Below are 27,993 nucleotides of genomic sequence, written 5' to 3'. Positions count from 1 at the left end.
TGTGAAGACAACGTATATACATATATAATAAGGAAAATATTTATAAATTGTTACATTTGCTCTAAGAATAATAGAGCTATATTGTAGCATGCTGCTGCACTACATTCAAATTTTGCGCAACTGCAGATAATTTGTTTCTTGTTTTCTTTATCTAATAATGTTGTGGATTCAAATCCCCCGAGCAAAAAACTTCATCTCTTAGCTGTGAAAGCTCTACATATAAATGGACATCAAAATTATTGATTAAACTGTTGTAAAACGAATCCCTAACAAAAGCTGTGGATGGACACCCCCAATACAGCATGCTGAAATTGGTTGCTGTAAGTGCATAGACATATTCTGCAGTTTTGGTCTATATACACGGGTGGAATGGTCCAGAGTTTCGCTAGTAATCTAATAAATGGAACTTCATCAAATGAAAATTCAAATTTCCAGAGTCTGATAGGAGAGACTGTATTGTGAAAAACTTTAAACATTCGGAAGTCTGGATCATTTTCCGTGCGACTTCTCCATTCCTCAGTATGGTGATTATGAATCGACTTTTTAACTTTAATTTTCCAATCCTTTTTTTTTGTCAAGCTTCAAGTAAATTATATTTGGCTAGAATTTCGTAAATGTCTTTAAGAAATCCGGAAAATGGTTTGATGCCGTTCTGTAAAAGGTCACATAATCTAAGTAAGAAAATACTTTTCGTCAGACAGTTAATATCAAGCTTGCACAGTTTTCCAAAAAAAATGCTAATTTTCTTTTATCTATTTCCGAAACGATGGGATGTAGTCCAAGCATACTCTCACACATATCTGACCTTGTTGAGATTTTTAGACCTTGGATGTCTTTTATCACGAAATGTTGAAATTTATTTAAATCTTGTAAATATGTTTGCTTTAAATTATTCCACAGTTCACATCCATACAATACAGTAGGTAATACTATTTTTTTGGTAGAGTCCAACAAGAGTTAGATGAGACAGGTCGTTCCGTATTGCGAAGTATGCTTTCCTGCCTTTGTTACAGCTTTCAGTTGTTCGCTCACCAGGCTTGAATTGAGAGTGTTGGATAATACCTAATATCAAGCAAAAAGTGGTGGAGGCAAAAACTCGGGACAGAGTATAATTCAAATGGATAAGTGTTGTTGGTTTTGAAATAAGCATGGAATATTCACGCAAAAGTTTTGTAATTAAAAAAGTTTATTAATTTATTTGACATTTCAAACAATTTTTAAATCTTCAAACGAGAGTGGCCCTGTGCTTCGCGCCTGACTATAAAATAGGCTGAACGCACGGGCAACGGAACTCGGATAATTAATGTAAATATATTGGATGTGCCTGAAAAAGAAACGTGCACATACAGTATATAATTTAGGGCCTAATTTTCCAGTGTTGAACCTAACATTGTGTTCCTGTGCCATTGAAATCTAAGTAAAAAAACGATTGTAAAAATAAACAGTACTGTTTAGCAAATTTCAAGTTGTATAACAGTCGAATATCGAGTGAACGAGTTAATATCAATACAGCGAAGTTTCATTTTCATATCGAAAGTAGAATGCAATATTCCTGTTCGATTGACTATTTTGTTGTTGTCCATGTTGTTTAGATCTCTAAAATGCCTACTAACGCACAAAAGAGATTGTACATTCAAAATCCAGAACCTATTACAGAGGTAAGACATCTCTATGTGCTCTTCATTAGTGAAAATACATACTAAAATAAATGGTAAGTACATATTCGGAGACTAAACTTTCATGATCTCTGGTGTGTTAGTGGTATGTTAGACTGATATAAAGAAGACAGGGTCGGTTTGTTCAGATTGGTGCTTTTCTCAATTGCCTTGGTCTCTTTTCTAACTTAAGTTTTGTTTCAAGTCTCATTGTTTAAAATGAACGAGTTTGTAAAGAAGTATACAGGTATAGGTATACAACTGACACTTTGCATTAATTATCTGTAATTTCATTCCAGCCGGTCCAGACTTCAACCATAGTCATCATACACCCTGGGTCTCTAAATCTCCGGATTGGCAGAGCATCAGACCCTCTCCCAGTAACGATACCTCAATGCGTGGCTAGGAAGCGGATCTCACGAACAAAGACCTCAACCTCACTCATTCTCAGACCAGAGTGTGTTGTAAGTTTCAAGCACATTGTACGGAGGTGATATTGTCATGACACTGTTCTAATATTAATATTGTGAAGTATTGTAAATTTTCTGTGTAAATTGATGAAGATAACGAAGTGAATGTGTCTCTTTGTGTAGATCTTTTCAAAAAATTGGAAATGAAAATGCAATTACCAGAAATGTATTTCCTGCTTGATACTTTGCTGAAATAATTGGCAAGCTTCATGAAATAAGATATGAGGTTTTAAAGTCAGACTTTTTCTGTTCATCCAGCATTCAGAAGCCAAGCAGCAGTTTAAGGCTGGACTCAAACAGGCCGAGGACACTGTATCTACCAGGCCAACCTCCACCGGAGAATACAGGCAGACCTCATCCTATAAACAGGTCTGTCAGACCTCACGTAAACTGACGTAACTAGGATAAATAAATGATAGTAGCGGTGTATGATGAGGCACAAGCTCATTTAAAAATCATCAGTATTGTAAACTAATTCTTGCAGTTCAGATGTAATAAATACACTCCTCATCATCGGAACCCACGGGTTTTCTATCCAGTGTAACGGATAGAAAAGTTAGAAAACCCATGGGTTCCGACGATGATGCACTCCTGTAAATTGTTTAGGATATCACTAGCGAGATTGAGCAATGCCATAGTACGCTATAAAAAAATGAATTCACTTTTATTGCAATGTTTTACACTATTTACATAATTGCTTCAAAAACAAGTTAGAACAAATAAAACCTTAACACTTATTGGGAAAACATCAAAATTTGTACAATAATGTATGTAGTTGGAACATGAATTTCTAATGAGTTAAGATGAAAAATATCAGTATTTGATTCTTTTGTAGTTGTACAATTTTAATCATGGTGTGAAAGGTCAGAGAACAGAGGTCATTTGTCAACAGACCTGGACAAAGACAGAGAACCAGCCAGCCATTATTGTGGGTCAAGAGGTCAGAGCAAATCAGATGTAGATGTGGCATATGTTGGTACAGTGGGAACTGTCATAATGATAAAAATAGATATGTATTGTCTGTTAAAAATTATGTACTTTCCAATAGAATTTGTTTGGATGAATTTATCTGTCATTCACAATACACATGTACATGAACTAGCATATCAGCTGGATAACTTCAAATGACATTTGAGCTTGAAGACTATTATTTTGAAAGACATATAGTGTATAATGTAACTGTGTTATTTGCTGAAGTTAATTTTTATCAGATTTTGCATTTACATCGATGCATCTATTATAGACAATTTGTGTTGGTTTCACAAAGTAATATTTATTTTCAGGCTTTGTATGTAAAGCCCACAGACAATTACGACCTCCACTGGCCAATGAGGCGGGGCAGGCTGAACATCCACCCTGGGCCTGGGGGGACAGTGACTGCGGTGTTAGCTGATATAGAGACCATCTGGGCCACCGCCATACAGAAACACCTGGACATACCACTCAAAGATCTCAAGGTGAGAAACACCGTAATCACTCCAAGTAAAAGTCAATCCGTGAGACATACCACTCAAAGATCTCAAGGTGAGAAACACAGGAAACACTCCAAGTAAATGTCAGTCAGTGAAACAATTTTAATTTAGAGGTCACACACTGTAAATTTCTTATATTACGCAAGTACTTAATTCCACAATCCCGCTGTTTTTTATCAAATTGCGAGAATATAAAATTGCGAACGCAGATCATTTATCCATATTTCTTATAGTTCTTTACTCTCAGAAAATAATGGCAAGGTTTTAAAATCCGAAAGGGGTGCTTCTTGCGATTTTACACGAGTATTAATTCCTCGCATTTAATAAGGAATTTACAGTGCTGAGACATTCAAATGAAAGATTTCAATGAAATATCACAATACCTTACTCAAAGCAAGGCAGAGGTAATGCAAGACTATTTAAAGAAATCAAATTTTATTTTTAAAGTCATGCAATGACTGATTACCTTTTGCAATTATCTTGTGTATTATTCTTACAAGATCTCGAGGTCAAAGAACACAATGATTTTTTTTCTGAATGAATGGTCTGATGACTGTTTTCAGATGTATAAGGCCATTCTGTTGATTCCTGATGTCTTTAACCACAAACACACAAAGCTGCTGGCCAACCTGTTACTGGAGAGGCTGGGCTTTGGCAGTGCAATCCTACACCAGGTGTGTACATCTGTAACACTTTACCAAAGATTTTTTTGTGCCATCCTTCAATAGCTGTGCATGTCTTATGTTAATAATGGGTTCTCAACAGGAACAGTGGTTGGCTCTGGTGAAACAATTTCTATACTTATTTATATTTGCACCCTTACTTACACATGTTATGAAATAATGCTTGCAATTATAAGGTTTACTATAATTATGCATTTTTATGCAAATACCAGTACAGGTGGTGGACATTGACAGCTGTTTATTTTTGTAGGAGTCTGTCTGTGCGTCCTTTGGGTCAGGGGTAAGCAGTGCCTGTGTTGTAGATATTGGGGACCAGAAAACCAGTGTCTGTTGTGTAGAGGATGGAATATCTCACAGGAACACAAGGTGAGGGAACCAAACAATGTGTGTGACATGATTCATGTCAAGGAAACCTTATATTTAGAAAAGAAATACAAGATAAGGAACCAGACAAGATTTTTTAATCATTCATTGTAAACTAGTCGTTTGAAGAAATACAGATAGTATACCTTTGTATTACAAATTTTACAAACTTTGAAATCGTTTTGATTTATAAATGTAATTGTTTCACTCTCTTCTCTATTTTTTAATCAGGGTGACGATGGACTATGGAGGCAGTGACATCACCAGGTGTTTCCACAATGTTATCCAGCGGTCAGGGATAAATCTACGAGAGCTGGATCTCCAGCACACTGTGGATTGTCTGTTACTGCAGGAGATGAAGGAGAACCACTGTAGTCTCGATCAGGTACAGTCCCATGTACTAAACTCGCAAGTCTCTTCTGTTCTTTTATTTTTGGCATAAAAACTAATTTATTGTAGTGCTCTCCATAGACTTTTCACTTGAGAGGCCAAAATTATTAGGTTTTTATGGGAAATACAATGTATGAAGACTAAATTTTTCATATGCAACAAATATTTTCAAAGCCGCAAATATTGTTAAGTTGAATATTTTGTCTTAGTGAATTGGCTTTTTTAGATTTATTATTCTAGCATTATACCAAAAGTGACTTTGTGTAAATTATTTGTTTCAACACAAATATAAATTGTTGTCAGCCAATTAGTTCTAATTGTTATGATGTTATTTATTTTGATTTAGGATGACTGGGGAGTAAAAGAGCACTCCATTTTGATAAAGAAGCCGGAGCAGCACATAGTAAAGTATCCCATCAAGCTTGGCGACGAAGGCATCATCACCTCCATGAGCTTCTTCATCCCTGACCTTTTGACCCTACATGGAGACTTGGCACATGTTCAAAAGAGAAGTGAGGGAGATCCAGAGGACCCTCATGATGAGTTCTATCTCAAGATGACCACAAGGGAGGTAATGACAATCTCAAGTTAGCATATTATAGTAAGACATGGAATATGAATAGTTTTAAACTTGACTCAATCCTTGATGCTTATACAACAGTGATATATAATGTTTGCCATGGTTTTGCATTACATGATCTTTTTACATGTATATTATAATAGATATATAAATCTCGATTTAATTGTTTATTCATGTATTTAAAAAATTCTGAATTTTAGTTTTGCATCCTTCCTTTTAGACCAAGTTAGCAAAAAAGAAAGACAACTCAGATAACAAAGATGCCAACGAGAGCAACATAGGACAATTTGATGACTCGACCTTTCAACCCCAAATGGACGATGACTCAAACGACAACACAGAGTCCCTACAGGTGACTGACAATCAGAAAGGTGGGCGGGGCATGGAGATGGAGGAGGAGCCAGAGGCGGAGTCTGCAGACTCTGAGGTCCAGCTGATGGGGATAGACCAGGCCATCCTACACAGCATTGATAAATGTGGTCAGTGCATATACTGTATACATGTGAACATTTGGGATTTACACACTCTATTGTGATAGGAAATGAATTTTACTTCATTTTTCCTTTCATTTTTTTTTTTTATCAATAATCATATGTAATTCCTGGTAGACTAGAAAAATAAGATGGCATTATAAGCCATTATGTTCTTTTGCTAGTTTAATAAAGTACCGTAGTCTTTTTCTAAGTAAAAGACTGACTTAGAGTTTAACATTTAACCTTGTCTTGTAAAATCTCATATTTTAAATTCTGATTTCAGACAATGATGAGACAAAGAAGAAGATGTACAGCTGTATTGTGGTGGTGGGGGGTGGGATGATGATGGAGGGGGCCCAGCAGTGGCTCCAGTACCGAGTGTGGGTGGGGATGCCTCCTCAGTACCGCCTCATGCTGGAAACCATGGACGTCCTCACCAGACCAAAGGTAAAGACTTGAATAACAACATGGTGAACTCAGTGGTATTGACATCGATAACTTCAATGAACTCAGTGGTTGAAGATACTTCTATGATATATTATTGTTTTAATTAGTAAGTCCACTAACTGGATCAATCTGTAGCTATCTATTGATTTTTAATAAAGTAATGTTCCATCTCAAATTAAACATTTTTAAGGTACCATTTTTGTGATTGCACACCATAAAGATTGATTGGGTTTGGTTACCGGTATGTGAATGAATATGAATGAGAGTGAACCAAAAGTGTTGTGACCACATCGCAGCACAGTTAAGGCTGTCAATAAACTCCGTTCAGACAAAAAGTACGGGAAATGTGCATTATGACATCACTGTATATTACAAACCTCGAAAGTACTTATTAATCTATTTATTAGTAAAACTAACTTATACTAATCTTTAATTTAAAAACAACAAATGCTATTACTTACAATTTTGATGTCCGTTATATCGTACACACTGAAAAATAAGCGAGATGTCTTTCTCGCTGTACTACAAAATATGACGTCATATGCTTCAAAATGACGCATTAGGTTAAATCATTGAAGGCTATCGTGCAGTTTTATAGCGAAGAAAAATAAATGTCATACATTAACGGAAAAGTATAAATGAATATTTTGTTTAAAATTAGTAGTAGTAGAATGCTACCTATATAGTCTTATTTTCATTTTGGTAAAAGTATGCATCGTATAAAGAAGCCACCTCGGTTTTGTATAAAATATCGTATATCTAAAATCTGTGTACCTAAATAAATCACTTAATTGCAAGGGCATACACTTACCTGATCCCGACAAACTTTTACATGTGAATTTGAAATATGCTATGTAACTTAAAAACTTCTACGATCCTTGTAAAATCTTACAAATTAATTATTTTTTAATGAAATTAACCCTGTGACCTTCAGAATTATTCAACATATGCATTATAAATTACGGTTTCTACTAACAAATATTCTTATCTTAAAAAGTTCGCACCGTTTTTCAAAATCTACGATATAACATCAAGTTATTTCATAATTCAGTTGTGAATTTTGACATGATTATGCCCTTGCAATATTGATTTTTTTAAATGACCTCAAAACCACAAATACATCTGCTTGTACCATGCGACTGCCATATCACGTGACCACTATGAACATAAAATATTGTACTGTTATATATATATTTTAGAAATATATTGCATTTGAGTGACTTTTATTGATTTTAAAAAGGACATGCCAGTTTAACTAAAGTATACGTGTTTTCATCACATAAATTTGCCCATATTTTTATTGACCGCCTTAACTGTACTGCGATGCATTTCTAGATATTTTGTTTATACCATGCCACTTTTCCTTCATGACACAGGATCTGGATCCGCGCATGGTTTGCTGGAAAGGAGCAGCCATATTGGCTTGCTTGGACACCACCCAGGAGATGTGGATTACACAGAGAGAGTGGAAGCAATTCAGTGTCCGCATGCTGAGGGAGAGGGCACCGTTCATGTGGTGAAAGAGAAGGGCAGCAACCTTTCTAAAACAGTGTCACAAATCAAGAGATGTAGCTTTCTTTCTGCTATCTATACACCACGAAGGAAGAATATTGCATTGATTGATTGACAATGAAAAATTACTAATGGTCAGGGAAGGAAGACTTTGTAATGTGTTCACTAGTGAAATGTATATCACACCATGTGGTAAAAACCTATTGGAGCCGACTAGTGGTAAACTAAATAGTTCTCAAAGTTAGGAGGACACAAAAGTATCCATGGAAGATCATGAATTCTTTTTATTTGATAAATTTCCAAGTGCAGTGCACAACATGGATTTATGACTGCAGCCTGTACATAGAAACAGTTAGTTTGATTGTCATGTACATGTAGATGGTGGATTCTGAGAGGAATGCATTTGTACCATGTCTTGAGTTGTAATTCTAGTAATTCTTAGTTATCTCTTTGTAATTGCAAACTTGTTATACAACTGATTACTATTATATATGTTTAAATAAACTCAAAAATGAAATCTGGCTCATGATTGAAATTGCAAACATGACCTTGACCTTCCATCATGTGATTTCAGATCAGGTTAATATAAAGAGGTATAGTGCACTTAATATACGATTTGTCCTCAAATATAGCCTTTTACAAACATCAGACATTTTCAATATTATACAATATTTAGTTTAAATATAACCAAAGAAACGCAAATTACACAATCACCATGCTCTAAGAGTCTTAATTATCTTACACGACATCATTAAAATATTCAGGTTCTGTTAGGGATATATAGGAAAGTAGTTAGTATACGATAAAAAATTGAATATTTGACTATTTGAACCACTCTAAACCAAAGACATCTGATTAAAATTAAGTTCTACAGGTATTGTAGTACACGTTTACATTGAATTAGTTTTGGTTTAACGTGGTCTTCGTACTGAAAATTAGACAAATATTTCAATTAGTGTCTTTTCTATTAAATAATGTATATAGCTATATATATTTAAAATGCATCTGCTGAAAATGTTAGATGCGTGGCATAGTGGTAACGCAGAGGTCTTGTCGATTTTGTGGTCGCTGGATCGAATCCGCTAAGTAGTAATTTTTATTCACTTAAATTGAAACATGAACAGAATAGAGAGGTTAAGTTACACGTATCTATTCTTCTGGGTTTTTTTTTTAAATTATCTTGTTTAATTCAGACTGAGTATGAGCACACCCAATATATATAGATCTCTTCATTAACACTTTTAATGAACTCTATTTACATATTCATTGCACTTTGCTTGAACTTATCACGTTTCAGAATATCAACTACTGTTATACACAGAGATTCCCGAATTTATGACAAATCAGTTGTTACAGACACCATTTTAAAATCAGTACAGTGTATCCAGGTTTCGAAAATCATATTGTGACAGCTAGGTAGCTGAAGCTATTTTTAGTAACAGGCGAAATAATGGGAAAAGGCGGCATACCTCTTTAACACATTGTTTACCCCCCACTCTTCCAAGTTCTAAAGTTTCTAGGAATAAAGGTTAGGAGTAGACAGGAATGATTCAATATGCTGTTATGTTTTGTGAATGGTACGTTTCATTTTATGCTGTTACCTTGACCTTTTCTGAAACGCATGAAAAGCCACGGACATGGTATTGAGCAACCTTTTGCATCGAGTATGGGCTTTGTAATTCATTTCTTTAAAGATAGCTATGGACCAAACATAAATTAAAATGAGTATAGACCAAGGAACATTACACTCATTAGGTATATTCTTGTCTGTCTTCTGTTAGACCATATAAAGCTGTAATGTGTATGAAATAAAAAAAGCTTGTCAATATGTACTTTGTTGACATCATGACCTCGGACAAATTTGCAACATTTTAAAGATGGTTACTTAGTTGGAATAATTGTTATTGGTAACTAAGTATGTGAATTGAGTTGATTTATTGACAACAACAAAAAAATAATAAACATGACTGACAGTCACCTAAGCTTGTGCTGACTCTTCTAAAGTGCGATATAGTTCAATAAAGTACTGTACATAAGTTTAACAGTTTTCAATGATACAAGTTATAATGTCATCACGACTTTATAGTAGTTCAATGTAATAAAATCACTCTTCCTTGATCAACAATCAATAAGCATTTCTTCTGAGACTATCATCTAAAATCTCACTCTCATTTTAACATCTCTGTATTAATCACAAATTCACAATTGATTGTTTCTTCAATCATCGCTTCTTTTTGGACTTTTGTTTGTTGTCCTTTTTCTTAGCCATTCCTTGAAGTCTCTTTTTGTGTTTTTTGACCCGTCGTGAGTTCATCCACACTGGGTAGTGGCCGTTTTCATCTCTGAGTGTTTTGGGATCTCTGGATTTTTTGTCAACATCCATGCCATCTGAACCTAAATGTATGGTAATTGTTAAAACAAAGGCATTACACACAAACAACAAAAACCTAAATGTATGGGAATTGTTAAAACAAAGGCATTACACACTAACAACAAAAACCTAACTGAAGGAGTGACACAGCTTTTGTTTTTTACTGCTAATGAAAAATAAATCTTTCCACTTCTCGATGTAAAGTTTCTATGGCATTTCTCCCAAATTTTAACTTTGGATCACTGACGCCACAGAGAAAACACTATGCTAGATGAAGACACTTGACTAACAATCACTGCCATATATACACAGAGACATAAATTCCTTGACAATGGCTAGTTTTTACTGAACCTCAGTAAACCAGCACCCCCTGTAAACCGGCCAATTTGTCCGGTCTGCCAGCCTGCCTTTAGAGAAGTTTCACTGTAATTGGAGACAAATTACAAACAACTCTCAGATCTACAGGACATCTCTTGTCATTTTGACAGTAAGCATAAGCAGGGGTGAAACATAAGACACTATGCATTCAATTATGGTATAAACTGTAGCAGGCAATTTGTGCCCATCAACTCCAGGACCACTACTCTTTGTGAGATTGCAGTAGGTCTTTGTTTCTCCACTACAGTAAAACAAGCTTTTAACGAAGTGCCAGGGACGATCAATTTTGCTTCGTTATAAGCGTAATTCATTATATCCGTCAAATTTACAACATGTAATAAAGTCATGGGGGAATGAAAATCACTTCGTTGAAAGTGTCAATTCATTATAAGCGTGTTCGCTATAACTGTGTTTTACTGTATTACTTTTAAATAAAATTAAATGAATTTTTACCTGATGGTTCACCAGCTGACTTTGCACTTCCAAGGGGTTCTGTCACTAAAATTATATAACACAATTTCATACAATTATAATGCAATTCATATTCAGATCCAATATGTAATATTTAACACGTTTACACATACATGTACCTATAAGTTAAAATCAACTGAAATTAGTATTAATACCTCTTTTTACATGTTTTATCGATGAAAACGAGTATGTATGAAATATGTATATCAAAAAAGATATATAATAATAGATGGACAAGCTGAAAACATTTTTCTTTGAATGACTACCGTGTGTTCGCCGTCAACAGATCGTCAGGGTTTTGGGTTGTTTTTTGTTTTGTTTTTTTACCTGTGTAGAGTTCTTTCATTTCGGTGTCTTTATCTTTTTCCGCTAGAGCCACCATCTCTTTTAATTTTTCAAGATCCTTTTTAGCATATCGTTCTCTCTTTATGTTTCTCAACATCCGTTTTCGCTTACTTCGGATACTTTTTGCCATTTCACTGATCTCAAAATACAGAAATTGTCAACAGTAAATTTTACACACGTGTTGTCAGTTTACAAGTAAGAATCTAGACCGCTAAAGCGTTTCAAAGATGTGTATAATTACAGAACATAACTAAAATCGGTTTCAAGCAGAAAAATAAAAATTATTGAAAATGGAATCGTTTTAAGGTATACGCATGTAAATTAATACTCAAAGTAATGTGTACAATAATAAAATGATTTTTTCTTTTTCTTTTAACGACAGTACATAAATAAATAAATATTCAGGTTCATCAATCGTTTGGTTCATTAGCCCGTACTGCAAGCGTTCAATTGACATTGAAAGAAAAAAAGAGAGCAAGGTTTGATAGCATTGCAGAGCAGGTAATACTAATAATTTTATGTCCATGGAAGTAATGATGATGGCGATAAATTCTGATACAAATCCAATCTCAATACACAGCGTGACAATTAGAATGACACTTTTCTCTGTATAAAATAAAAAAAAAAAGTTTTCTGTCATGAATGGTCATTGCCCCAATTTAATCTCACAACACCTCGATAAATGGACAATGACTCTAGATAAAACATGTACACAAATAACTTGAATACATGTCTGTGTCCAAAGGGGGGACGATGAACAGATTCATTGAAGAATCATTTTATTGTAAAATTTCAAAGACTGTCAATTTAGTTATTAAAAGGTACCGATATCAAACTTTTTGATTTAAAATTATAATATCAGATTGTGCTTAACCCAACTTTTAAGAATTTAAACTGACATAAATCAGTCATCAGCCAACTATTTATGTGATTTATTTAATCTGAGTCAACTTTAAAATGTAAGCAAGACATATACTGTATTTAAAGAAAAATAATGAGTGATATTTATTGCGTATTTCAGCAAACATGTAATACATAAAACTATCTAAGAGATTCTATTCATGCATTGTAATTAAAAGAATTTGGGGCTGAGTTGACTAAGGGCCGATTTATTGTGTTAATACCAAGAGTAAAATTGATTTACCTGCAGGTGAGTTTCCCTAAGTGTTAAATTCACTAGGTGCTACATTTTCCAGATAAGTTGTTTACACCAGCCAACTTCTCCCAGGCATACATTTTATCTAGCAATGTGTATTACATGTACCGTAACACAAAAGAAATGTTAAGATCTATCGGTATACACATTTTTTACCCACATGCATACTAGGATAAGATTCTTTTATTTTATATCATATCTTGAGTCATCTTTGCAAGCTAAGGGTTTTAAGTCCACTAACACTAAGCCCCCCCCCCCCCCAAGTTTATGTTGACCGTAGAGGAAACTTTTGGCTTGCGAAGATGATCTTGAGTTGTAACTGTAGAACAGTTTAGTCAGCCATTACCAAATACGTATTTTCGTAATAATGTAAGTGATCCGTCAACTTAAGTTTATCATAACAGCTTTATTTTTTTTTCATAGATTTATGGCGTCACTGGGTAGAAAAACATGCAGACTCTTTGGTTGTTGTCACATTAAGAAAAGAGAGACAAAATTCTCACAGGATTTGATATGGAGCCTTTCTTCACGTAAAAGATATTTTCATGAGACCACAGGAGAAGTTAAGGACAAATCAAGAACGCAAAGACAGGACAATGTGTTACTGGATCTGATAAAGTACAATAATGATCTTGTCAGCAGTAGTGATCCATTCTACATGATGAATCATCTCTTGAAGAACAAATTGTTTGAGAATGGTAATCTCTCTCTCTCTCTCTCTCTCTCTCTCTCTCTCTCTCTCTCTCTCTCTCTCTCTCTCTCTCTCTCTCTCTCTCTCTCTCTCTCATGAAATATGTGTATATCAGGAGAATTCAATATTCTTCTCACGACTTGAACATTTTTTTCCTAAAACTGTGGCAAATGGCAGTACACCTAAATTTATTATGTTTAGAACACATTGTTGCCTTCAACAAGCCAGCAGGATTTCCAATGACTTGTAAGTACAAACAATATAACGGTATATGTATCACATTAACATTCTATTCTGCAAAATTATGTTAAAATATTAAGATATACAGTAAACCATACTAATTAAAACTCTGTGTTTTCGTCATTAAATTTTATTTAAAAAAAATTATGCATTTAACCAGTTACCATTGCAAATTCTTATCTGTATGTTTATAAGGTTGCTTGTGGTTAAAATCAACCTATGCCTTACTGTCAAATTTTTTATCTTAAAAAATTCTTTAGATCATAGTGGTACATTAAAAATATGATGAAATTTAAGAATTCTATTTGAGAACATAGTATGGACTTCATTTTTTCAGATTATGACATCATAAAGTGTTTGTCTAATACCTATACAACTGTCATGATCTGTAAAAATATTTTCATAATAAAAGTACATTTGAAACTTTCCATTTTGATAGATAATCCCCCAAAGAATATAAGGAATTGTGACTTGGTTGACCGTGTTGTAAACTTGGATGGACTTTTACCAGAGTTAGCCGAGCGCTTGCTCTGTACCAAGCTCTATGTGGCTCTACCAATAGACAGGTGGGTGGTTCTACAAATAGTCAGAAAGGTGGCTCTACCAATAGACAGGTGGATGGCACTAGATTTAAGGAACACCAATTCAATTGAATTTCTCTGCTCATATTAACAGAAAATTTCAGGAATGTGACTGTGAATCCAGAGTGTTGATGAAGATTATCAGATTTATTCAGGTCTTTAGCTTAATTTAACCATTAGCATTTTATTAATGATTATAATGAATCCAATTGCCATCAATATTGACTAATATTTAATCTTAATGGGTAGTTGTGTCCTTTGGAATTATGAATTGTTTATGTTTAGTAACTGATTTTGTAAACAAGGAGGTTATTGCATGGAGGAAGTTTTGAATTGACTGATATGTATCACAAAATTCATCACCATTAGAATCATTTCAAAAAGAAGTACTGGTATAGATCTAAAAAAGAAGAACATGCAGCATGCTCTGCAATAAACTATGAATAACTTGTTTGGTTCATTCTTTTTTTGCAAAAATGACCCATTTCACAAACATGTTGTTATTATGAAGAAATACCAAAGCTTTGCCCTACCAAAATATTCACATTCATGATATTCAACATTTCCAAAGCTTCAATCTAATGGAATTTAAATCTGGGTTTTTTTCTCAGAATGTGCAGTGGTGTCCTGATTTTAACCAAGTCAGAGGATTATAAAGAGTTCCTCCAGAAGAGGTTCAACAGTCTTAAAACCACCAACCAGTACCTTTACCAGCACTGGGAGTAAGTCAGGGGTTTTGTGGGGTTGTAGGGGTGGGAAGGGGGGGGGGGTGAGGCAAGGAAGTCTTTATTTTTCCCCAAATTCAGTAAATTTCTAATTCAACTTGAGGAATCAATATCCATGTAAAATCACAAGATCAATTTTTTTATATCAAATACAGTACAGGCAACGCGGATCCCGTATTGGCCCGCGTTACCGTCACGGTATTTTTATCGTTCCCGCGATACACCATCGCGGTTTTTGATCGCGGTATGGATTGCGACCGTGACGACACCGCGACGGTGTGATTTACCGTTATTCCTGCTGCTGCTTGTTGTTACTTTACCTGTACTGTACATTACAGGCAATGCAGGTCGCGTAAATCCACGTCAAAAACGCGACTTCAGATTTAAGCATAACAGCTGCATTGTAAATAAATTGTGGTCCACATTATTATAAAATTAATTAATTATATTTATGAAATAGAGTTTCATGAAATCGGAAACTACATTCGAATTACAACATAACATGATTATTATGCTGTTAAATTTTGTGATGTGTAAATAAGAACACATATCTTTGTATTTGACGGGCTTATTTCAGTTATTATTTCTATTAGTTGATAATCCTGTTTTTATAACAATCTTAAAATTAAATATTTTCATAAGATGAACTCGTATCAATGCAGAGCAATTTTATCTTCTCATTTTATAAGTTGACACGCATAGCGCCGTAAACTGTCAATACATGACTTGTGTATGTTTTAAATTGAGAAATGAACAAATGTCGGGAATCAACTAAGAAATTTATTTTTCCATTCAATAATAAAATTATCATTCATATATAAAGTTGGTGCTGCGTTAAAGCACATGGAATCATAACGTGTATCAGTATGCGTTTCCTGTGTATACATATAAAGTTTAAGTCACGATCATTTTCTGTGTATACATGTAGTGATTAACAAACTCAGGGTAGAAAACGACATGCCCTTGAGGGTTTTCACACCTATCCACGACAAAAGAAAAAGTCTATATCGCGTACGGCTTCGTCTAATCGCACAACACCTTACGAGAGAGAGAGAGAGAGAGAGAGAGAGAGAGAGAGAGAGAGAGAGAGAGAGAGAGAGAGAGAGAGAGAGAGAGAGAGACGTTTTGGCGTAATTTAACGTACACTTATTTGAAATATACTAATATCCAATACTAAATATTCATAAAATTAGTATTCATAAAAGAATATGGTACACTGTGATTGAATCCATCATGCAATTTCAGATTTGAGTCCACGTGCTGCACATGTCAATCAAATCAACCCGCTAGCTCTACCACGTGTTTCCTCCATGATAAAGTTTCGTTCTATAAGTTTTATTCTTAATAAAGAAAATAAGAAGTATGTTTAACAGTTAAGTTTTTTTACAATGTTCGTGATGCATGATATACTGTGTTTGGAAAGTTTAATTCGTTGTGTTTTTTCCCTATCTCTTTTAGTTTATAATGGAGGTTTTTTGCGGGAAGGAACATCTTCAACACGTTTAGCGGTTAAAGAATGCACTAAAATGAATCAATTATTGCCTGACGTCATGATATAACTATTAGTAAAATTGTTTGATATGCATGTAGAATTCTTCTTGGTCAATCGTTACACAGATTATCTACCTGCCTCATTCCTGTGTATTCTGTGCGTTCAAGCGTAGAGTGATTTCCTGTCAGGGCGACGGTTTCACACCTTTGTGTAAAACAATTGGGACTAAAGTCAAATAAAGTTAACTTCGACAGTCATAAAGCGGTGGGGGGAGGGGGGGGGGGGGGGGGGTAAGGTTACGATACATGCCCACATAAAATGATATCAATACATTTACTGAAATGTTTAAATGTTTTTTTATCGGCATGAAATGCAAAACTTTCAAAACATGTTCTTAATTTCTTTGAAATGTGTAAGAACATAAGAACGGTTTAACAACATTTCCTTCTCAAAATTTTTTATCTAGTTATTCTGTTAAGAGAGAGAGAGAGAGAGAGAGAGAGAGAGAGAGAGGGGCTCGGTCGCGAGCGAACGCTAACCTCCGTCACGGCGGGTAGCTGGTACACCATCACGACACCATGACATGGGATACCCACAATATCTTTCGATTACATAATTTTATGCAACTCTGGGTATCTCTAAGGCTCCTTACTCTCTCAGTCAGACTGAGTCTTGAAGAACACACGGCTTCGCACTTAAAGATTGACGTCGCAAACGTAACGCACTAGAAAGTGGGAATCCTCGCGCTATGACAAACGACGAGCCATATATGTATCTAAAGTAACGCAACACAAATTCACTTAAACGTGAATTCACAAAAAATGTTCTTTACGCGTAGAAGACCTTGTAAGAAATGAACGGAACATGCTAAAAATACCGGGTTGGTAATTTTATAGGAAGCCCTCATTTTTATTCACTTGCTCATCATTAGTTGACACGCATGGACTTCAAAACAAACAATACAAATTTAGGCGGACCAATTAATTGTGAAGAAAACACAATCACACTGCGTACATATTTATAATTTTATTGGCAATTAAAATCATTTCATGACAATTTTTAATTTAACGACCTTCTTAAAATATGATAATGGATTCGAAAATATTTTATTTGCAATTGCTGCACGAGTATTAAATTAAATACTTTTATAATTTATTTAATAGCTATGAAATAAAAAAAATAGTAAAACAGACTCCAAGTATTTCGATATAATCTCTGTCAAAATCTGGTCAAATATCGTCATTAAATATTAAGAAACATTCAATTTATTTGTCATTCGGGGAGATAACTCCCGCTTGTATACGATACTTTTCCATCGATAATTTTACCGTGGCGGGGACAGGTAGATGATGAGTTTACCGTGATGGGAACGCGGTATACCTGTCTCACCTGGCCGATCACCTCGATGTGTTTATACCGTGACGGGGCGCGGGAAACACGGGATCCGCGTTGCCTGTACTGTATCTTTGTTTGCAAGTATTGCCTATTTCCTTTCAATTTCATACAAAATAGCAGAATCATGGAACTTAGTACTTGCATGAAATAAGAATTTATAGTATATGATTTATATGTAGCAGGAGGATTATGCCTTCAGTCTTTGGTTTTATTTTCCATGTTCTACAGTGCTTTGTGTGTTGGAGTCCCTGACAAACTGCCAGCCGAGAAAGTGAAGCTTTACTACAACAAGGAAAAGTTCAGAGATATATACCTTCCACAAGTATGCAAAGCATCTCAGGGAAAAGTTATATCTGTTGAAATTTGATTTATTTTTTTTTGCCATTTTGGTGATCATATTTAGACTATAAAATAATAGAGGCAAAACTTAATCCTGTTAATGTGTATTATGATAAATAAAAAACTAGATACAGTACATGTTATTGATTTATTCGTTTAAAAAAAACTTGCAACAAGCAAGAGAAACACAAACCTATATAAATGTTCACAAAAGTATGAGATTTAATTTCTGATCAGTAATTACATAGAGAACTTGCAGAAATATGTGGGGTCCTTTATGTGAAAATATGTTTTTCATAAAATGAAAATTTAATTGAATTTACAGATCCAGGCTAAAAATGTTCTCTAACTAATCTTAGATTTCTTTCATTAAGTTTCATGTATCAACATATAACATGTTGTGACATAAAGTTATATCCGATATATATTTATGTTTTGGACATGTTTCTTACAGACAGTTTTTTGTACTCCCAGTATGAATACAAGAAAAAGGGGAAATGTGATGTACACATCGTTATCAGGGGAGATAATCACAAAAAATGAAGAGCGCGGAGCCAGGAGTAGCCATGTTAGGGTCTCTGTAACCTCAGGTATTGCTAATTCTTTTGTTGTTTTGGGTAAAGATATTCATGTTAATTTTGCTGTGAAAAAATTAATTTTATTGATCTCTTATGTCTCAACAAAATACACATATTTTCATTGATGCAGATGTTGTAAAGGGAGATAATAGTATACACCAGCTGGTGTTCAGTTTTCTTAGTATATTTATCTGATCTGACTTGCAACTTTAAGGAATTCTACTTAATATAATTATATACCAAAATATCAGAATATATTTATTACAATAAATATACCAGCTCTTTAGTGCTTCTTCAGAACAGTTTCCAGTGAGCTACAATTCGGCAGTTGAACATGTACAGAATTTCATTTCACCTTGGACTATAGTTGTTAAATGGGTACTTTCAGCATCCAATCATGTGATTCCTGCATTCCTGAGCGAGAGTTTCGCCCCGATTCTGGGGGACCAGGAGTACTTCTGGAGAGCGGTGTCAGTCATGGGAGTCAAAATGTCAATACTCAAACAGATCCCCTCCTCAGGAATACCCAGGCCACAGGTAGTACAGGGTTAAAGCTGTCAACTTATTCACCCTGTAGTACAGGACTAAAGCTGTCAACTTCTTCACTACCAATAATTCACCTATCTATTGTATGCACACATACGTGTAAATGTAGATACATTAATATTTTGTATTATTGCATGACTATACCATTTTTCAGAAATAAATAATAATAATCTCCACTGGATAAATTTATGTCTATTTATGTCAGATTTTATACATATGTACATGTAATACAGTCATGTATTTCTTGTTGATAGAACATGTATTATCTCAGAATTAATTTTTGAATTTCAGTGACACTTCCTTAACTTAAAAATGCATGTTAAAGATGGTATTGGTATATCTTAATTATATAATTTACAGGAACTTTCAAAAGGAATTCTACATAACCTTGGAATCAAGCAAGGACATGTGCAGAATTTGCCGGTGTTTCTTCACAGATATGCAGTTGATATTGTGTTTCTGAAAAACGATCACCAAGAAAATTTCCAGATAAAGGCCCCACTACCCGACACTTTCCTCCTGGCGAAATATAAACTTCTAAAAGACAATCAGTCAGAGGCGGAGTGTATGGAACGGTTCGCTGGTGGCCATAGACTTAAATACAATCCTTCAGAGGAAGGAGGAACCACAGATGGAGAATTAGGATTGAAGGAGTGGGAGAAAAATATCATAACCGATACATCAACAAAAGACTCTTGATAAAATAAAGTTGATATTGTTATTTTGTTCAGTATTATGGTTTGATTTTTGGGAGATGATTTTTAAGATCAATTTTTTGTATCCTTGTGTTTGACAATGATTGAATAATCGGCAAAAAGAAAGTTCTTTTCATGACTAGCTGTCATACTGTCTGGTTTTTTACAGTTAGATGGGAAAAAAAACATTTTTGATCTTTGAAATCAAAAGTATTAGATACCACCTATTTTGAGACTGATTGGTCACTACTGGCATTGAACCAACTTTGAAAGTTTATTGTAGAGTCTACAATCCATCTGGCGTCAAAGAATTTGAAACCCCTAAAGTTTGTTCGACTTACTCTATGTTGCATGATAAGAGATGTGTAATATAAATTCCAGTATCCCTGCTTTAAGGCTGCTATCCTACTGACCTTTGTTACACCAATGTCGGTAGTGACCAATGGAAGGGCATTGTCAGACCCAGTATTGTAGACTCCTGGAAGAGGAGATCAAGGTGAAAAATGGAAAATATCCAAAAACATGTATATTAATTTTATGCCCTGCAGGAGATCAAGCTAAATTAATATATAATATGAAAAAATATCAAAGAAAAATAAAATGAAATTGCTGTGGCCTTGACCTTTGACCTGGAAACTTGGTGGAAGCTCACTGCATACTCTTTACCCACAACACTTTCTTTTTGTGACAGTGTGAAGTACCTTAAAAGCAAGATAAGGTCAAGGAGAGAATTTATGGACGTGGATTTAATTTACATCTAGGCCTGCTATGACTTTCAATTCCGCTAGAAATTTGTTTCAAGGTCACTGCATACCCCTATCCCCATGGCAGTCGGTGGGGAACTATACGCCAGATGGAGCTAAGGAGGGAATTTACAGTAATATCGGAAATACAAACGGACAGATTTATTTCTATAGGGTATCTGCAGAGCGGGGTCCTAATTAAAATATAATAAATAAATGCGTATACATATATAGCCCGAGACTCAAATATCAGCCAGAGGGCTGGAGGCTGATAACGGGTATTATAAACAGTGATATGGGGTTAAATTAGCTGTGTATTTATTACTACAAATGTATGTATGTAATAAATGTATGTACACGACAAATAATACAAAGATTTACCAACTAAGATAAATACAACATAAATAAACATTTATGTCTCTGATAGAACTATAAAAAGAATTTTTGATTATTTATAATTAGTCGTATATAGGACTATTTTTTTTAAATCTCATTTATATTACATGCATGTACATGACATTTAGATCAGTTTTACGATTTTTTTTGGAGTCGTAATAACGACTTTTTATCTCGTTATACTTTGGGGGGGGGGGGGATCACTTTCAATTTTACCTCCTCGAAATATTATTTCTATTTTTAATGTTTTAAACATGCCTTAGATCCAATTTTGGAACTGATAAAAAGGCAAATAGATGAAGAAAAACATACATTTATAGTGACAAGATTCTAAAAAACATCATTATCATCCGTGTACTCGACGCATCCCTAATGACCACTGTAATACGGAAAATGAAAGTTAGACCGACATCATTTTTATTTTAGTAACCGAAAATAACCTCCCGTGGTGAGCTGCTGAGGCTGACAAAGAAACTGTTGTTTTCCCATTTTTGTGCATCACCTCCGTCCTGTGCCCAGGTAAATTTTAAGTTGTAGTTTGACGTAATATGTGACTTTTATTTGTGTATCCATGTTTTGTTAAGATGCAGTGTGCGCAAAGAATAATCTGAAATACAGAAGTCTGTCGATCATCATCATCATTGATGTCAGATTAATGTCATTGAAGAAAAGAGTTTATGATCCTCATATTAAAGATGTTTACCTCATGAAAATCATAGATAATTTAGAATCTTATTACTTTAAATTAGTTAATGGCTGAAAGTTGATGAACTCGCCAATTTTTACAGGGTTACCTCGGTTACTGTACATAGTCTGACTCGGTCCCAAGTTTTTTAATTAAAATAAACATTTAAGTCAATGAAGTACAATTCAAATCAATAAAAGTGAAAAAAAAAAATTATTGATGCATCATCTGCTTTTTTGCAGAGATTTTCACAGGAATGAAAACCAAGGCTATGGTTTCTATTTGATTAAGTAGTGTGAAAGAAGGTAAATTTATGAGGTTGTGATTTGGTCCTTTCATTAATCTTTTAGAATGTGTGGGTTTTATGTAACTGCTTTGGTTCTTATGAGCATCCTGCAAATACAACTATCAAGCTCTGATCTTTTGGAACAAGACTCCATTGTTCTAACCTATTCCATGTCTGGATCTACTCCAAGGGAGCTAACTGGAAAAGTGGGACAGCACCTAAGATACTCTATTTTGATGCCAACTGGATTTCAAAGTTATCTGGTGATTTGAAAAGCAAATTGCATTTGATCCTATTATTAAGTTTGATAAAGTAAATAAAGTTCTGATTTTTTATACATATTTCTTTAATAAAAGTGCATTTTATTATGAAGTAAAATTATATAATACCGGTAATACATGGGTAAATTAATCTGCAAAAACCACATTGCTACATGATAGTGTACAGGCAGTATCCTAAATTTTGTAGATGAATAACTCTAACCCAGAAGTCAGTATAAGGGAGGATGGTCTGATTGAAGTTCTCTCTGACAGTCCTGGAACAAGGACCATATCTGTATCCATAATAGACAACAGGAACTCTACCAGTCCCAATGCTACTGGACACTGTTCCAGTTTTCAAACCGATTTACTTATAGAAGTATTGAAGAATGAAACTACAGGTAAAGTGTGATGGCATGGAGTAAGTGCACACACAGGAAAGTTTGCAAGTATTTATTCTGGTACGTGTGAAAATTATGAATGATTGGACTAACAATTTAGAGAACAAGAAAGAGAATTAACCAAAGCTTGCATGACTGAAGCTATCAGTATTTCGAAATAAATTGTACTGCTACAAGTACATACAGTCAAACTTTGTTATCTCGAACTAGATGGGACTGTTCAAAACTTCAAGATATCCGAGTATTTGAGATATCAAGAGTAAAATACTTAAAAAATAAGTAGTTGGGACTTAAAAATCATTTCGACATGTATTTGAGATATCATTGTTTGAGATATCGAAGTTCAAGTGTAATTACAAATCAATCATTTCATGTAGTACACATATTATATTTGATGCTTGGTTGATTTGTACTGATATATTTTACTTGGAATTGTTTGAAGTGTGTGTTAAACCATATATTACAAGTTAAATGAGCACGATTGTAATGATTGCATACAACTTGCCCTGAACACTATGGATTAAGTAATGTACATGTAAATCATTAAACATTGATTCTTGCAGAGTGCTAAAGTCACAGTGCATGTTGCATGATGAGATTGGCTAACTGATGAAATGGCACCCAGAGTTTGAGTGCTGGTGTACTGGCATGCTGATGCTCATAAAATAAATGAGTGACACAGAAAGCACAAAGCATCAACTTCATAGGCGATGTAAGTAGAATTCTGTAAGTAGTTTTGCCTGTAGAATGAGTAATTTTATTGTTACCAGTCTTTATTACATGTACTTGTAGTTGCTTTTACTTGCATATGTATTACATGTACTTGAAAGATAATCACATTTTTAATGAAAGTGTCTGTATGAATGTGGATGAAATATACCCTACATAAATGTGAACATCAAATTCACTGAATTTTGTAAATATACATGTACATCAGTAGATTGAAAACCTGTGATTGAGTAGAATTGACTATATTTGATTATGTAGATATCCATAAACTTGAAGTGAGTGGATATTCTTAAAATTGAGAAGTGTAGATATTGGTATAGTTGTTGATGATATCATTACAATTATGAGTAGGTATTTGCTCTTCTGGTCAAAAGTATGAAATAGCATTATAACTGAAATTGAATGCTGATGTTTTCTGTAATTTAGGTTCTTGTGGTAAGCCACCTGCTCTTAGGAAATCTTTAGACTTTATCACTCTCTCCTTGGGGAAAATATTCCGTCAAAAGCTGGACCCGGACTACTTTTATGATATTGAGGATGGGAATACAGGACAGCTATCTGTTACCATGACAACAGGGTATGGAGACCCATTGCCTAGCAACCATTGGATACAGTTTGATTCAAATAACCAAGTAATCTATGGATTAGTTACGAATGAAACAGCCACACAGGAGGAGGTTTTGTTAGTAGTGGCCAAAGACTTGTGTGGGCAGTCTTCATATGATGCCATTGGAGTTGATATGTCTATTGATAGTTTTGATCACACCAAAGACAAGAAATATGAATTAATGGTTCAGTTTTCAAGTGTCCCCACATGTCCAGTTGAAGATTTAAAGAACATGTTTGTGTTTGTTCAGGAACTTAAAAAATGGTTTAATGACAGTGGAGAAATATCCATAAAAGAAAGAGAGAACTGCAAATTATATTTGTTTATGGAAGTTACGGAAGAGGAAGTGTCAATGGGAGCAGGGTCTGAGGAAAGAACTGCTATCTTTGATGACAAGGGAGACTTAGTACACAGTTTGAATGCTTCTTCCTGCCAAGTTTTCAAATCACCAGTGTTCATTTCATCAAGCTTAATACCTCTCCGCTGGAAAAAGACTACGAATCTCCAACAGCTCACTACTCCTCAGACATCAACCACTGGCTGGAGATCGTCCTTCCTGTGGTCATCATTCTGTGCATCATCGTCATCATCGTCATCATTCTCTATGTCTACTACGCAAGGAAGAAAAAGCTGTACATCTTACAGTCCGAAAAGCCCACGTTTCTAGAGGAGAGGAGCCCGGTCATTTTCCAGACCGAGGTTCCAGTGGAGGACCCCACCCTCAACCCACGGGATCCCATCATTCTGTCCCACTTTGATGAGATTCCCTCGTCTGAGGCAGAGTTACTGGAACACAGGTCCCTCCCGTCCACCCCTGATTACACCCCTCCAACCTGTGAGCCCCCACCCTCTTACAGGCTCCCCCCACCCTACACCACCAGTCACCAGTACTGGTGAAAGTACACAGGACTTCTACTGGAAAAGTGGTTACAATATATTTACGCATGGGGAAATTTACAGTTGTTAGGCAATAAGCTTAAAACTGCAGAAAATACCCCTGCACGTACGGTAAAAAAATTAAAACTTCAGTTTGGTAAATCATGTACAGCTTATATAAGTATGATACCCACGTGTATTATTTAACTCTAGAAAATGCGTACTTAATCACCAGTGTAAATAACCACTAAAAAAGACCTAGAAATGAGTAACTCACTTTTTCATTTCAAAGTTATTAAGTACATGTACCCAGGATAAACACTGTATGCAAACATAAAGGTGTTGGTTGAATTCTAATATGTGACGTTAACACTTTTTTGCGACTGAAAACAAAACTACTCTACCTGTTGTCATGATTTATTTAATTTTTATATTATTATTATAATCATTAAATTATTTATTAGAATATATATTTTCTTGATAGATTTACATATATTTACATTAACCAATTACATCAGAAACCCCCTTTTCAGTAAAACTGAGATGAACCTTTACTCATAAGTGCAAATCTCTCCTTAGTACTAAAGGAATGCTTTCTTGGTTCAACAAGTAAAAAAAGAAAATGTTATCAAGATAATATTGTTTGTTTGCTTCAGGAATACATTTTAGTTCCATCAACGTGTGTATGAATTGATTGTTATACTCTTGATGTTGAAAACTATAATATATATTGAAAAATTCACATACAGTATGTACCTACAAATGTATGTACCTTTTAAGTTAAAAAGTTTCTATATAAACAGATTTTTATGTCATGCTAGGATAAGTAAAAAATTTAGAATCTAATTTTATTTCAGTAGCAAATGTTTTGATATGAAATTTGTATATAATTTCCTTAATGAAATAGAGATGTTTTTATTCTATTTTGATAATATTATATAACAAAATCTAAATAATTACAAATGCCAATAATTTTTTTATGACATAATTGATGATGTCTTTTAAAATTACTCTCTATATTTAGATAAGTTACGCTTACTGAACCTTAGCATGGCAATAAGCATAGATAAGCTGTCTGTCAGTAGATGTAGATTCTCTGTGAACTAATAATATGTGTATATCGCTACTAGTGGCATATTACTACATGTAACTGAAGGCAGTTATTTACCTGTAATTCTGTCAGTATTTTTCTGCTGTGGCAATGCCAATATTTTATTTTTAGACGGTGAATATAACTTTCGTTAACATTTGTAAGTTTCATTAATTTTTTTGGGCACAATGCTCTCTGCTTGTAAGCTGTGAAAGGATACAGTAAAACATGGTTACAGCAAACACGCTTTTAATAAATTTACACTTATAGAGAAGTGATTTTATTCCTCATGACTGTATTACATTTTGTAAACTTGATGGATATCATGAATTACGCTTATAACGAAGCAAAATCTCCCATTCCCGGTGCTTTGTCATAACCTTGTGTTACTGTACTTGGCTTAAAATGGGCCTTAACACATGGATCAAACAGATATGTAACACTAGAAGCAAGATTATTACATAAGAACACAGCGTATCTGCTCTGCGGGAGGGTGCTAATCCAATCAAATAATCTTTAAAATGTATTTTGTGTTTGCTTTTGGATTATTTATATCATAACTCTGTGAAGAATCCAGGGATTTCTGAGGTGACTAGATACACAACGAACAAGAATATATAAAGCTCTTATAGCACCCTTGTGTTTCTGACTTTTTTCAGGATCCTTTTTAGTTTCCTGGGTCTTAAGTTGTCAAACAAGACTAAATTTATCAAAAATAAACTAGCCCAGACAGTAAGACTCTTTGAAGTTCTCTTAATGTAGGAAAGTTCATATGTTCTATCTATATGTAGTCAAGAGTAGAAATCTCCCATACATGATACGAAACTATTATATTCAGTGATGTACTCTAGTTAAAAACTTTTTGAGAGAATTCCATGTTAGGCCTTTAGATGTACATGTATGTACTGGGGAAATCGATATACCATTATCTTCAAACGACATATATCTTTCATGTTGGATATTCTCTTTGATACAAGTTCAAGGGTCTCTAACTGATGTTTTAAAAATTTATGATCCAGATTAAGTGTGGGTTTTGCTATTTTATTATGTTTGATAATGTGAAAGTGCATTATATTTGTAAAGTAGGAACACGTATTAAGCACAGAGTGCTTGGTCTCTAGCCCCCAAAGTGTAAGGAATAATGAGGTCAAGATTAAAGTTAAGGTCAAGGTCAGTGATTTACAAAACAAACAAATTGCTCTTGCCCATTTTATTTCTGTGTGAAGTGTGATGAAAAAATCTGTGAACAGTTTCTTTGAATCTGAGCTAAAGCAAAGTGTGATGAACAGAAGACAGATATTTTTTGCCCTGGATATTTATACTTACTCGAGCATAAAACTACTGGTACATGTATTGTGGTAGCTGTGATTGAATTACATACATATTTATTTAACTTCTCTGGTGAAGATAGTGTGATAGATTTTGATTGATGTATAGTAGAAGATTTATATTTTTGTCAGTAGTAGTATTCAATTTGAATTAATTATTTAAATCTTGAATGAATGATCATATTTAGTGTCGTATTGTTGTATTCGTATTGCATATATAACTATACCCAGCTTATTTACAAATCATTAGTTATGACCTGGAATGAGTTGTTTTTTTTTTAAATCTTGGTCTCAAATTTTCGCTTTTAATATGTCTCTTTTATAAAAACCATAATGAGATCAAAGGAAGGTTACCCAAGTTTCATGGCTCTATAGTCAATGTTCCGGAATCATGATCATGTATCACATCTTGCTGAATTAAATTCATGTGAACATCCATATTTTTTGTAGAATGACTGACTGCACGTGCTAGTTAGGCACAGAAATTGCATTGTATTTTTTTGAGAAGCTGGGTGAAATAAATGATTAAATAATATAGAAAATG

At 34.3% G+C, this 27,993-nt stretch overlaps 4 protein-coding genes across 4 annotated transcripts; 3 read left to right on the top strand and 1 right to left on the bottom strand.

Moving 5' to 3' along the window:
* The first annotated feature begins 1,497 nt into the window (after positions 1–1,497).
* LOC105336667 (actin-related protein 8) lies at positions 1,498–8,562 on the top strand. The gene is made up of 12 exons (XM_011441088.4): positions 1,498–1,658; positions 1,955–2,119; positions 2,384–2,494; positions 2,961–3,065; positions 3,409–3,582; positions 4,161–4,271; positions 4,531–4,646; positions 4,875–5,028; positions 5,380–5,604; positions 5,834–6,092; positions 6,370–6,533; positions 7,910–8,562. The coding sequence occupies exons 1-12, from the start codon at positions 1,602–1,604 to the stop codon at positions 8,051–8,053; spliced, it is 1,785 nt and encodes a 594-aa protein (XP_011439390.3). The 5' UTR covers positions 1,498–1,601; the 3' UTR covers positions 8,054–8,562.
* A 1,401-nt stretch (positions 8,563–9,963) lies between these two features.
* On the bottom strand, positions 9,964–11,830 carry LOC105336668 (18 kDa learning-associated protein of slug). Its single transcript, XM_011441089.4, has 3 exons — positions 11,593–11,830; positions 11,248–11,292; positions 9,964–10,439 (listed from the first exon to the last, which is right to left on the bottom strand). Exons 1-3 carry the CDS (start codon positions 11,738–11,740, stop codon positions 10,267–10,269), a joined length of 366 nt encoding a protein of 121 aa, XP_011439391.2. The 5' UTR covers positions 11,741–11,830; the 3' UTR covers positions 9,964–10,266.
* A 180-nt stretch (positions 11,831–12,010) lies between these two features.
* LOC105336669 (pseudouridylate synthase RPUSD4, mitochondrial) lies at positions 12,011–20,079 on the top strand. The gene is made up of 9 exons (XM_066081193.1): positions 12,011–12,111; positions 13,190–13,464; positions 13,659–13,703; positions 14,137–14,263; positions 14,890–15,000; positions 18,119–18,212; positions 18,684–18,819; positions 19,196–19,344; positions 19,714–20,079. Exons 2-9 carry the CDS (start codon positions 13,194–13,196, stop codon positions 20,050–20,052), a joined length of 1,272 nt encoding a protein of 423 aa, XP_065937265.1. The 5' UTR covers positions 12,011–12,111; positions 13,190–13,193; the 3' UTR covers positions 20,053–20,079.
* Positions 20,080–22,328: 2,249 nt separating this feature from the next.
* LOC105325958 (dystroglycan 1) lies at positions 22,329–27,985 on the top strand. The gene is made up of 4 exons (XM_066082301.1): positions 22,329–22,364; positions 22,627–22,819; positions 23,975–24,389; positions 24,548–27,985. The coding sequence occupies exons 1-4, from the start codon at positions 22,329–22,331 to the stop codon at positions 25,050–25,052; spliced, it is 1,149 nt and encodes a 382-aa protein (XP_065938373.1). The 3' UTR covers positions 25,053–27,985.
* The last annotated feature ends 8 nt before the right edge of the window (positions 27,986–27,993 follow it).

Source organism: Magallana gigas, chromosome 4, assembly GCF_963853765.1.
Source record: "Magallana gigas chromosome 4, xbMagGiga1.1, whole genome shotgun sequence".
Lineage (NCBI taxonomy): Eukaryota > Metazoa > Mollusca > Bivalvia > Ostreida > Ostreidae > Magallana > Magallana gigas.
This window is presented reverse-complemented; position numbering and strand designations above follow the sequence as displayed.